This window comes from Poeciliopsis prolifica, unplaced genomic scaffold, assembly GCF_027474105.1.
Source record: "Poeciliopsis prolifica strain line A6 unplaced genomic scaffold, Auburn_PproV2 SCAFFOLD013, whole genome shotgun sequence".
In the NCBI taxonomy this organism is placed as follows: Eukaryota; Metazoa; Chordata; class Actinopteri; order Cyprinodontiformes; family Poeciliidae; genus Poeciliopsis; species Poeciliopsis prolifica.
The window spans coordinates 5554114-5566241 of record NW_026562388.1 but is presented as its reverse complement, the minus strand read 5'-3'; the positions used below and the strand labels follow the sequence as shown (position 1 = coordinate 5566241).

Genomic DNA, 12128 nt, shown 5'->3' with positions numbered 1-12128 from the left:
TTGTCTTTTCTATTTTGAAGACAACACATTTGTACCTCAAGAAAAACAGAAGTCATGCATCACTCGCTAAAACTTTTCAGACTCTCAAATGTGCTTAACAAATTAAAAATAGCTTTAGTCAGTTGAGAAATGTCATCTAGCATGCAACTGCCTCTTTAGAAAAATCAAACACTCCCAGGTTACGGATTGAGAAGCAGTTGGTGAAATGTTCCCAGACAGTTTGATCATACAAAAAAGTTTAAAAGAAAGTGTTTTTTTTTTTTAAATAAATAACTCCTGCATCTGTCATCAGCAGCTCCTCCTGGTACTCGTCCCAGCCGCTGGACGCCTCCACCCTCCAGAGCATGCTCACTCGCATCTTGGCAGTCAGGGAGGTTCAGCAGGAACACGAGCAATCAGCTGCAGCCGAGGGACTCTCTCAGTCGTCCGTGTGACAGAAGAGACCAACATTTCATGGACATTTTAAGTGTGTTTTGCTGTTATTCCACTGTTTGGATGTTTTATTTTTAGATTATATATATAATGAAGAGCTGTTGGCTCTCTTTGTTTCAGTGCTTTCTCTGGAGAAACTTTGAATCTTCCTCAAGGACACTTGTTATTTCAAATGGAATTAATTCCTGATATGATTCAGCACAGAAAAGATACACATGTCAATAGTTAGAAATGGGCAACACTTTTTCTTAGTGCCTCTTTTTCATTCTCACATCCTATTCTGTTCTCTTTTAAGCTCCTTGTGGCCTTTCATAGCTAACATTGTTAATTGGCTGTTTTAGTTGACTGTGTACTTTTATTCGCAAGATTTAGTTCAGTGACAACATTGAGCTCTTTCCATTTTCATATTCAATATGCAATGTTCAGTTCCTGTTCATAAATTACAGACATCCACCTTTCCTGTAAATGTTTCTGTCATCAAATGTCTTTGCATCTGTTTGTGAACTCATTACAACTGAAGCCCCAAAGAGTTTAATTTGTTTCAGACACAGAAAGCTGTGATGCTAAGAAATAACAAAACATGCTAACAGATTACAATCAATATCTGTGGCTAGTACCATAAAAATATTAAAGAACTGTTGAAAGATATTCTGTGTGTTTTGAACCTTTAAGCTAATTAACCAGGGAATTTGTGCTTTCACCCTTTTGTTGGATTGACTAATAATTTGATAAGCAAACTGGTGTCTTCAGTGCTGAATTTGCTGTCCACATGAGGAACACTGAACATATATAGTCAGGCCTCAGTCTAGGCAATACACACATTATGTTTACTCTTAACTGGAAGGTTCCTACTTTTCAACAAATTAAAAAAATTCTCAGATGGGTTTCCAGTGCAGTAATGTACATTTTCTGAAGAATAAACACAAAATATTTTTTCTGAATTTAAAAATCTAGAGAAAGAAGAAGAAGAAGGAACATGGATGGATATGGCATTGCAAACTAAAAATCTGTCCACCACATTTCTGAGCCAAGATCATTTTCCTCAGTGCTTAATTTGATTTACTTTAGTTTTTTATATCCATAGGAAATCTACAAATGCATGGAGCGGAATGAAGTCTTAACTAGTGGCACATCCATCTAAAAAAGCAGGTTTTCAGGTCCTTTATCAGAAAATTTGCTAATCATCTTGCAAAAGACTGAGCATTATGCAGCTGTAAACAAGCAGATTTGTTGGTCTAGAAGAATACATTAGATCCAATGAAATTCTGAGTACATGGTTATGCTCCTTTGAGTGACAAAAGTACCAAACCACAGCACAGAATAAATGTTTACAAAAACTGCTTAAAATCTTTGAACGAAGCTGTAAGTGAGCCATGAAGTATAATCCATGAAACTCCCCTAAATACATTACAGACAGAAAATTATTAAACCTCAAAAGATGGACTAACTTGTCAACTAAAAGTAAAAGTAACAGGTCATGTGAACAGTCAATGTCAGTCTGGTCTTACTGGAAGAGTTACATAAATAAATAAATAAAACTTTCACAGCTCCACTGAAAAATGATGAGCAACCAAATAAAAACAGCACACAGGTAAAAACTTTCTTTAAAAATATTCAAGAAGATTAGCGTGCGCTCCATTATGAAAACCTGATCAAGAACAAATTAATAGTAAAAGCAGAATCAACAACAGATTAAACAACAAAAGATGACTGGGAAAATAAGTCCATAAGGGGATGTCTGGCGTTTTACTGGCTTCATTAAAAAGCAAAAAATGTTTAAAACGCAACTGTGATTGTTTAAATTTTTAGTGATGACAAATATATAAAAATAAATGTGCATGTAAAAAAAAAAGAAAAGAAAAATCAACTTAAAGAATATGAGATAAAATATATGTATTTTTGACAACATCTTTTTTATTTTTTATTTTGGTCTATGTTTTATTTTGTTGACTATTTTTAGCTTACATTGTGATCTCGTCATTAAATCGATGTTAATCGTATATTCTACGTTTTCGACGCATTTGTATCATTTTGTGTTCTGTGTATTTATTTTCGCTTCTGCAGTGAAACGACCGCCGCGTGACGTCATACTCCTGCGACTGTTTACATCCAGCGTCTGTGCGACGGCACCATGGCTCTTTTTCCGGCGTTTGCTGAAGGGTCGGGAAACAAAGTTGAAGATTCGTCGAAAGGTGGCGACCCGTCGGTCCATGTTACGCGTGTTTTACGTTTTAGTGCGTTCGAGTGAACGTCCCTTTGTCTTTTTGCCTGAAAGAAAACTGAGCTCATCAGTTTGTTAAGACTAAACATCTGCAACGGTCTCTAACGTCACCTCTCATTCGATCACAGCTGAAAGCAGTTCACGTTTCTAATCAGGCAATAATGATAATAATAATGTAAATAATAATTATGATTGTGTAATAAATTTGATTGTGTGTTTTCCCTCCAGAATTAGACTGGCTGAACAATAAGAGTTTTCAGGCTGAAAGTGCTCTTTCCCTTCACAGTCGCTTTTTAGAAAAGCCAAACCAAAGGGAGGAAAGGTAGGAGTGATCTATCTACAGCAGCATGTATGACTGACAGCTGCATGAGGTTCTGCAAATGCTGTAGAACATTTGAGTGATCCCATTTTCAGTTGGTGTTTCTGTTTTTAACTCAGCGTTGGGAAGGATGTTACATGCTCTGATGGGGAAGGCAGAGGGAAGGGAGATGGGCCTCCAAAGAAGAAGAAAAAGAAGAGTGAAAAAAAGAGGAGAAAGAAGAAAAAGCACAAAAAGAGGAGTGGGAGGTCTTCGGGCAGTAGCGGATCGGACTCTGACACCATCTACCCCAGTGATCTCAAGAGGGAAGAGGAGGGGATTAGGTGAGGAGAAATACTCCTCATTTTTGTAGAAACTTAAAGCATCTCTTTATGCATTTCTGTTTTTTGTGTGTGTGTGTGTTTGTGCAGGCAACCGTCTGCTTCATTAGGAACTCGTTTTTCATGGTTAGATGACCTCCAGTCGCCAACAGTAAATCCGTTCTGTGTGGACTGTAAACCGGACCCAGCCAACTGGACTTATAAGTCCCTGTACAGAGGAGACGTCGCCAGGTAACGCACACATTCTCACAGAGATTTCTCTAAACTTTCTTTTGTTTAGTTAAAAAAGGATCCTGAGAGCACTGAAAATTTGAATCCTGAAAATTGCATAATAACGACGTAAAAAATGTGTTAAAACCCTCACCATTGTTTATCAATTCATGTTAGCTGTAAACATATTGAGTGTTCAAAATCTAAAAAAAAAAACTGAAATCAATCAAAAACACTGTGCCATTTCCAAAAAGTTGAAATGAGAAGATAAAAGACAGCATGACACTTTCATACAACATCGTAAACTAAAATTAAAATAAGACAATTAACCGCTGCTTTGTGACGACATGTGTCTCTCTCAGGTACCGGAGAAAAGGAAGCTCCTCTTTAGGTCTGGACGTTCGCAGGCAGGGAGTCAGCTGGGAGGATTCTGACACAAAGAAGAAGAAGAAAGTCGGGGTCAGTGGGAATGCAACTGACAGATACTATTCTGTAGCCACACGAAAGCTGCTGCGGGCCGAGCCTCCTGTTCCTGTTGTCCCTGCGACGCCAGAAAGTGGGGACGCACTCAATTCAACCTCCTTCCTCCCCCTGGGTGATGCTGAACGGGACAACTCAAGACATGAGTTAGGTAATGATTCTTGGATGTTAACACTAAACAAAACATCACTTACTATTCTGATTTACAAGATCCAAGTAAAGGTTTTGTTTTAGTATGCAATGAGAAAGTTAGGTAAGACTCAAAAGTCCTTAAATGTTTGTTTTAAACATCTTTTCTTTCGGCTCTCATTCAGATAGCAAGGCACAGACGTCAGTGAACCCCCTTGGCGTGTATGATTCGTCCACCTCCCTGTGGATGCAGGGGAAGGGCCCGCTGCTTCAGGAGGATGTGAAGCAGGTCACAGAATCGGAGGAAAAGTCTGAGTATGTGGTTGGAAGAACCGAAGAGTTTAACCGGCGACTCAGGGAGCAGCCAGCAGACACACAGCTGTGGATAGAGTTCATTCGCTACCAGGTAATTGAGAAGAAAATGTTGCTATATAAATTATGAAGATCTCCATCGAACCGAAAGGAGATGTGAAAATAGGGCACAGTTTTCAAAAACAAGCTCTTCTTATTTCAAAATAAAGCAAAGCTTTCTTGTACATTTCATTTTTGTACGTTGATAGAACTTGTAGAATATAAATCCGTGGGAAAGAGTAATATAATAATAATAAAGTTTGCTACTTTATCTGGACTTCCTCCTCACTTCTAGGATGAGCTGAGTGCAGCTGCATTTGGAGGTGATGAGGAGCAGCAGGGCGGTGATTTCGCGGAGCGCCGCAAGTCGTCCTTTAGGGCGATTCTGGAGAAGAAACTGAGCATTGCAGACAGAGCCGTGGAAACCAACCCCACTTGCGTTGCTCTGCAGCTCGAGAGGCTCCGGATCTGCCAGGATCTCTGGGAACCCTCCACTTTGGCTAAAGAATGGAAGAAACTGGTAAATGTTGTGGTTTCGTTCACTTTTTGAGATGTTGGTAATTTTTCTTTTTACATGCATTTGTGGGCAATAATTAATATCTTTGGGCAAATTATTTTCACTCCAAGTACTTAGAAATATTTAGGTATCCAAACTGGAGTAGAAAAAATGCTAATGGTAGCTTCGTGTGCTACATTCTAGGTGTTTCTACATCCAAACAGCGCCCCCTTGTGGAGGGAATATCTGCTTTTTACGCAGAGCTACTTCAGCAGTTTCTCAGTGACAAAAGTCAACTCTGCATACGGAAAGTGTCTGAGCACGCTCAGCGCTGTGAGAGACGGCAGCATGGTGTCACACCCAGCTTTGCCTGGGATTGAGGAGGATATGCTGGGTAAGATTTATTGACTATCTGAGACTATAGATAGGCTTTTGTTTAATTTCCTGCACTGTTTGGTAATATTAAAACCTTTGTCCTCAAACGAGCTTTACTTTTTGTGTTTTTGTCCAGACATCTTCACCCAGCAGTGTCATTTCTTGCGGCAGTCTGGTCACTGTGAGAAGGCCATTTCTCTGTTTCAGGCCATGATCGATTTTAGCTACTTCAAACCTGACAGTGTTAAAAAGCTCTCCACAAAGCAGCAGGTACACACACACACAAACACACACACACACACACACACACTTGCACATGAACATTATAAAGAACAGCAAGAAGATTAATCTGTAGCTGTTAGGGTCTACTGAGAAAACCTGCTTGAATTTATATAGAACTTTATGGATTAGTGGGATAATTGATGCAAATTGAATGTTTTCTTAATCACAAACTTTCTGATTGGATCATCTGATACTCAACACTGGGAACTCAGTGGGAACACTGATCATAATTTTTAATAATTGGGCTCATGTACAAATTATCCAGATTCATCGGTTCTTTTTCTTCAGAAGCCAGATGGAGGTTCCAACTGGACAACAATCACAAACACACATAAAATGGCTCTGGAGAGGATAATACATGCTAAACACCAAGCTTTTGAAATGGCTGTTGCAAAGTCCCACCAGCATCCAGCCACTTTAAACTCAACCAATTCTTCCTTTTGGTTGCTACGAATGTTTTGTGACTCTGGTATAATTTGAGGAGACATATAACCACATTTTTGTGAGGCTATATAGATTAGTAATCATCCACAATTAATTATCTAGCTGAAGGTGATCTGTATGCTAATATTTGCAACAGAAAATGTGGATCTATTCGTTTATTTGGTTGTATTCCTGAGTCATGATTTAAAAAAGGAAATAAGAGGCAGAAAATTGTACTTTATGTTCCTGTTTCTGCAGGTTGATTTCTTTGAGACGTTCTGGGACAGCGGAGAGGCAAGAGTTGGGGAGATAGGAGCCCGAGGCTGGAAGGCCTGGATGACCCAACAAGAGCGAGGAGGATGGGTTCAGCCCCCTGCAGGTGAGGCGCTTTTATTCACCTGCAGCTCAGTAAATTGGGATATTCGGTTCACTGAGTCTCTGATACCTTTGGAAAATAACAAACTTTAAATAGGTAGAAAACATGGTTATTAATTAGTCCATATTTCTGTATTGGTTTTTTATTGGTCTAATGTGATAGTGTGATCTTAAATATTTAGCTGTCATTGACTGTGATTGATTAACCTGTAGAAAGTGTTTCACTTAGTGAATTGAGTTACTGAAATAAATGAACTTTTCGGTAACATTCTAATTTATAGAGATGTACCTGACAGCCTTACAGCTCCAAGGCACAAGTAGGATACATAGTATTGATGCAAATAGGGATGAGTTTGGTTTTCAGATCCTTTAATGAGAGGTTTCTGTGTTTCCGTCTGCTTTTCGTTTCTCCACACATAGAGGAAGAAGAGGAGGAGGAGGAAGAGGATGAAGAGGAGGTGAAAGACCGGAGCCAGCCCAGAGGGACCGTCTGGCTGGATGTGGAGTCGTCCCGTGAAGCAGCTCACTGGTTGCCCTGGAGACCTGACAAAGCCAAAGGCCAGTCAGAGGAGGACTGTGAGGACCCTGACAGACAGGTGCTGCTTTCTGATGATCTGGTGACGTTTCAAGTTCGACCTTGGAACAGGTTTAAAGACATTTGCCTCATCTCTGTTTCATCCTTTTTCCATGTCCAGGTCCTGTTTGATGACATCGGCCCGTCTCTGATTTGTCTGACTTCACCAGAACTCCAGCTGCGGTTTCTTCTCAGTTTCTTGGCCTTTCTGGGTTTTCCGGTAGATTTTGTTCTCTCTGCTGCCCCCTATCAGCCGAGCATGCTCCTGGAGAACATCTCTCTGCTCACTCAAGGTAATAAAATAACTGGAAGTTTTTGAAATACTTTAATAAATTGTAAAGTGAGTTAATATCCTTTAATAATCTATACTGTTTGCATGAATAAATCAGTCTTATAGCTTTTGCAAATCTATCAAAATTCAGTTATGAAGGTTCGATCCTTTATGTATCTAAATTGCACCTGTCAATAAGAGACACATTGACACATATTTACAGATATTTAGCATGTTCTTTGGAAATAGCATTTCAATGTGATAACAACTACAATACCTTAAATACTGTGGATGAACTCAGTGTGAGTGAGAAGTTGCTGTAGGTAATCTGGAACATATTTTATAGGTACTGAAAAGCTATTGCGTGCATATAAGGTTAGATTGAAGGAGTTTGCGATCACCTACAATTATCATAAGGACAGATGTGTTTCTTTCATGTCTCACAGGTGCAGAGCTCCAGCATCCTCTGACTTCCTTTACCCTCCTTGAGACGGGGATTAACCCTGTAGGTCACATGACCACTCTCCAAGGAAAAAGGAAGTGGTTGGGGCTTGGAAAGCAGGGTGAGAAGTTTCTCACCAACGTGTTCAGCATGCTGCAGCCTTTCCTTCCTCCTCCCCATCGAGCCGTTCTGTCTTGCAGCTGGATGCTGTACGAGAAGCTGAAGGTAGACCCAGAGCAGAGCTTCACCTGCAACACATCTCTTTGTTTTCTTTCAAAGTGTTTTTAAGTTTATAGAGGCCAAGATTAGTAGTTCATCTCTACAAGTTACAAAACTCACAAAAGAAAGAAGAGGGAGTTGAAGGCAGTTGTATAGAATAAAGTAACGCCTTCAATCTTTTCAGTCACATATATTCTTCTGTATCTGATAGGTTTTGCATTGTCTGCGCAGCGGCAATAAAAAGCGGCTTCGCGCTCAGGGAAAGAGCAGCAAGCGGGTTGCCAAGAGACTCCTCAAAGAACCCGACAATCGCTCGTCCCTGGTGCTGTGGAGGGAGTACGCACACCTGGAGTGGGTGCTGGGCAACTTGGACGAGGCTCGGAAGGTGTTCTCCACGGCGACGGCGATGGGAGGAACCAGGGGCCTTAGTAGTCCCGCTCTGTGCGAGCTGTGCCTCCTGTGGTCCCAGCTGGAGGTGGAGAACTCGGCGAAGGAGCCAGGAGGAGTTGCTGATGTAACGACGTCGCCAGCTGTTGCGGTGCTGAGCAGACTGGCAGATGGAACGTCTTCGTCCTCATCCTCCCAGACCTTGACCCCAGTTTCAATCCTGAAGGCCAGGAGATCGTATGATCAGGCTCTGAGCTCCGGCCTGTCATCTCTGGACCAGAAGATCCAGAATCACCAGCTTGACGGAAACGGTGAGCGATCTGTGTTTTATTGTCTCTATGTAGAAATACAAATTAAATCCAAGGACAACTTTTCAGTTTGGTCTGATTAGAGCACATGCTTCTGAGAATTACCATCCAGATTTCATTGTCAGTCACATTCTGGGAAACGAGTCGGTGAAAAAAACCAGAATAGAATAACGAAAGTTTCACAGGATCATAAGTAACACAAAGACTTTTAACAAAAATGTTTATTTCTAATCACTTTTACAACAAACATTCCAAATTCTGCTAAAATAATAAATCATGTTAATTATTATAATATTGTTATCTATAAAAAATTTTTATTTCAGTTACAATTTATAGATTTAAAGACAGTTTTTTTTTTAATGGAGCCAAAATTCAAAGCAGTTTTTAACATTCCACAGAATATTATATGCAAGTCAGAGTGCATAAATTTTGATACTATAAAGAATAAAAGTAAATCCAAGAAGCAGTTTTCAGGGAAACAGTGAATTAACCAAGATGAATTGTGCTTTTTTAATTTTATTCTCATCTGCCAATTAATGAACAGTTTAAATAGAACCTGCATGAAGTAGACTAAAAGATCTCAAAAGGCCAGTAACCATTTCCTGATTTTCAAGAACAGAAAGAAAAACAAAATCTTTGACATCTGTTTCCAGGAAGTCTGAAACGATCTAATAACTTTGCTCCTTCAGGACTTGGATAAAGACTTTTTTCTTCCTGAACAATAGAGAACAGCTTTTTGCTTATACTATGTTTCTTTTTCTGTTTAAAAATGAAACATTTGGGTGTGACAAAATGAAAAGAAACATTAAAAATATGTGAGGGGGGAAAATACTTTTTCACAACCTTCGAGGTCAGATTGGTTACTTGTGTGACATTCCGGTAACATTGTTTGGTTTGGTTCGTCTTGCTTGTTGCAGCAGCCCAAGATGAGCCGCAGGAAGAGAAGCTGAGGCTAAGAGGCCTGGTTGGCTGCTATGCTCTGTTTCAGTACCTAACTGTGAGCGTCCAAGCTGCTAATGCTGTCTATAGTCAGGCCAGGGAGAGGATGGAGGACCTGCATCGCTCATTAACACCTGAAAGACGGCTCAACCACGACGAGGCAACCAGCCGGCCGAGTCGTTCCGTCCACAGCCATCATGTCAGCTGGTTGGCTTCAGACTGTGAGGCTTTGGCAGTGCAACAGGCGGCTCTGCTGAGATACAACAATAGTGTTGGTGTGTGTCCTTTGGCAACACTGAGGCAGATGCTTACCTGTTCCCTCTCAGCGTGGCCGTGCAGCGCCCCCCTGTGGAGTGTTTACATCCAGGTCTGTTCCTGAAATAAAAAAAACACACACCTTCCCCCTTCAGAGGCTAAAATTAAAGCGGTGGCCAGAAATGATGAGCGTCTGTGTGTTTTAGGTGGAGAACCGTTACCATAGCGCCGGCCGGGCACGCCGGTTTTTCCACACTGTAACCAGAGACAACAGCAGCAGCCTGGTACCCCGTCTGTTTGCTATTGTTGCTGAACAGCATAGGAAGCAGCTGGTGGATGCAGCTCAGAGGTGAGGCTGAAAGTGATGATGAGTATGTTCCTACAACAACAAAAATACAATCAAAGGAAAATGCACCTTCCTGCATTTCTGGACTTTTACCTAAAAGGACATAATATGGTCTCTATAGGGTTCATTATAGGGTTGATTCACAAACAAAAAAAAACATTTAGGACAACTGATGACCTTCCCATAAAATGTACCCAAAGATCAGAGCTTACGGTGCTTGCAAAAATAACAAAAACAATAATAGCAGCCCCCAGAAAAAGACTCAAAGATGTTGGAGAGGAGAAAGTCTCTCCTCTGCTGTGTACTCTTATTACTTCAATGCATGTAGGTTCAAGTCAGCATTAACTTCCTAAATTGTTTGGCAAATTTGTGGTATTTGCAAATGCAAAACCTTGCAGTCACTTCGGTGTCTTCGCTAGTATTCAGGATTCACATGTGAGGCCATTGGTCCAACAGCTCTGCAGAAGCACTCATACCAACTCTGGGTTACGATGATGATTTTTATTAATCAGACTGAATGCTTTTTATTTTGGCCTGAGGCATAAAACCCTTGGTCATAAACAGGGTGTGCATTCTTTTAGCAATGACTGTATAAAAACTTGTAATAAACAAATAGAATCAAAAATGTTATCATTTGTAGGTCTTGTTGCTCGGATGAGGCCCTGCCCATACTACCAGAAAATGGTCTCAGCAACCGAATCCGTGGGCTGTTGGAGGGCGCCACGTCAACGGAGATGGGTGCTCATTGTCCTCTGCTGTGGAGGATGTACATCCATTTCCTGGTGAGATGATAAATGTCTCATAACATATGCAACGGCACAATTAATACCCGTCAAGAACAGCTGCAACGGCTGCACATAGTCATCTTGATTGACTTTCAGCCTAGTTAGATTAATTATCTCGTTTTACTATGCACAATTTTTTTTATTTCAAAGGAAACAAATTGTGTTTCTGTGTCAATATAGGTGTCAGAGGGGAAGGTAGATAAAGCCAGAGGGATATTTTACAAGGCATTGCAGAACATTCCCTGGGTGAAGGTAAAACTCAAGATTAAAAGTTACTTTAATTCTACTTATGTATGTAACTTATCTTCTCTCTGTGCTAACAATTTGTCCGTATTAAACAGGGTTTGTATATGGATGCGGTGCAGTTGTTCCCTGACCAGCTGCAGGAGTTTGTGGATCTTATGACAGAGAAGGAACTCCGACTCAGACTGCCTTTGGAGGAGCTGGACATACTGCTGGAAGACTGAGCGCATCAAATGTTCTTTTCGTTGAATGTTTGGTGTTTTCTATTAAAGTACTTTAGTACAAAGTTATAATATACTTCAAATTGTTATTGTAAAGATCTTCTCAGTAATAAAGATAGTTTATATGTTTTTGTTAGACTTTTTGAACTAAGTTTAAGGAGAGAATCTCACTTTTACTTTTCTCCCGTATTTCCGTGGGAGCAAAGGTCTTATTGCTACTTTCGGTCTGAGGCTCACCACTTTATGAGGCAACACACCTGTAGATTACCTGCGAGTCATCACCTGCTCTTTTTTCTACTACGTTGTAGCTGTGGAGACGTTGCCCTCATTGCCGCTCCGTGCTTTTGACGCATTGCAGATCCCTCTGAGCCAATCACTAGCCCCTTTACACTGGTAGAGTATGCGGGTTTGTCTTATCCAATCAGAGAACGTCTTTCAAAAGCAAAGCCAACGCGTCCTCAGCTCCGAGTTTGGACGCTTAGATCCGTGTCCTTCCGCTTGAATAAAAGTAGGCGTAACATAAAATAGTCCATCACTCTCGAGTGACCGTGCAAGCAGGGTGACCAAATAAGCGCATGAGATTTTTATTTTTATTTTTCAAAAACTTAAGTATTGTTATAGCGATAGACCTAGAAGTGTTTTGTTTCTGCAAAGCAGTGTTTATAAGATTAGTGTAGCACAAATTAAATGGATATTTTGATACCTAAAGTTACAACAGCCAAACG

The 12128-nt window shown here is 40.5% G+C and overlaps 2 protein-coding genes across 6 annotated transcripts in view; both read left to right on the top strand.

Annotated features, from left to right (window-relative positions):
• The window catches only part of LOC129365523 (zinc finger MYM-type protein 4-like), a 20890-nt gene extending 19810 nt beyond the window's left edge, over window positions 1-1080 (top strand). For 4 of the 5 annotated variants that reach the window (XM_055038768.1, XM_055038767.1, XM_055038765.1 and 1 more), the window contains one exon: window positions 293-1080. In XM_055038768.1, the coding sequence (XP_054894743.1) occupies window positions 293-434 (142 nt within the window). In that variant the 3' untranslated portion in view covers window positions 435-1080. The remainder of the gene's footprint in view (window positions 1-292) is intronic. The other variant, XM_055038766.1, reaches the window with a different exon arrangement.
• nrde2 (NRDE-2, necessary for RNA interference, domain containing) lies at window positions 450-12128 on the top strand. Its single transcript, XM_055038770.1, has 20 exons — window positions 450-466; window positions 2497-2624; window positions 2882-2975; window positions 3092-3295; window positions 3383-3523; window positions 3865-4133; window positions 4297-4517; window positions 4758-4982; window positions 5163-5352; window positions 5470-5603; window positions 6297-6417; window positions 6834-7009; window positions 7109-7280; window positions 7705-7925; window positions 8131-8617; window positions 9532-9920; window positions 10015-10157; window positions 10795-10936; window positions 11120-11191; window positions 11281-12128. Exons 2-20 carry the CDS (start codon window positions 2564-2566, stop codon window positions 11404-11406), a joined length of 3588 nt encoding a protein of 1195 aa, XP_054894745.1. The 5' UTR covers window positions 450-466; window positions 2497-2563; the 3' UTR covers window positions 11407-12128.

Coding starts and splice junctions, on each gene's coding strand:
- nrde2 (XM_055038770.1), top strand. CDS start 2,564: ATGGCTCTTTTTCCGGCGTTTGCTGAAGGGTCGGGAAACAAAGTTGAA. Junction 2,976..3,091: donor CCAAACCAAAGGGAGGAAAG/GTAGGAGTGATC, acceptor TTTTTAACTCAG/CGTTGGGAAGGATGTTACAT. Junction 10,937..11,119: donor GGATGTACATCCATTTCCTG/GTGAGATGATAA, acceptor GTGTCAATATAG/GTGTCAGAGGGGAAGGTAGA.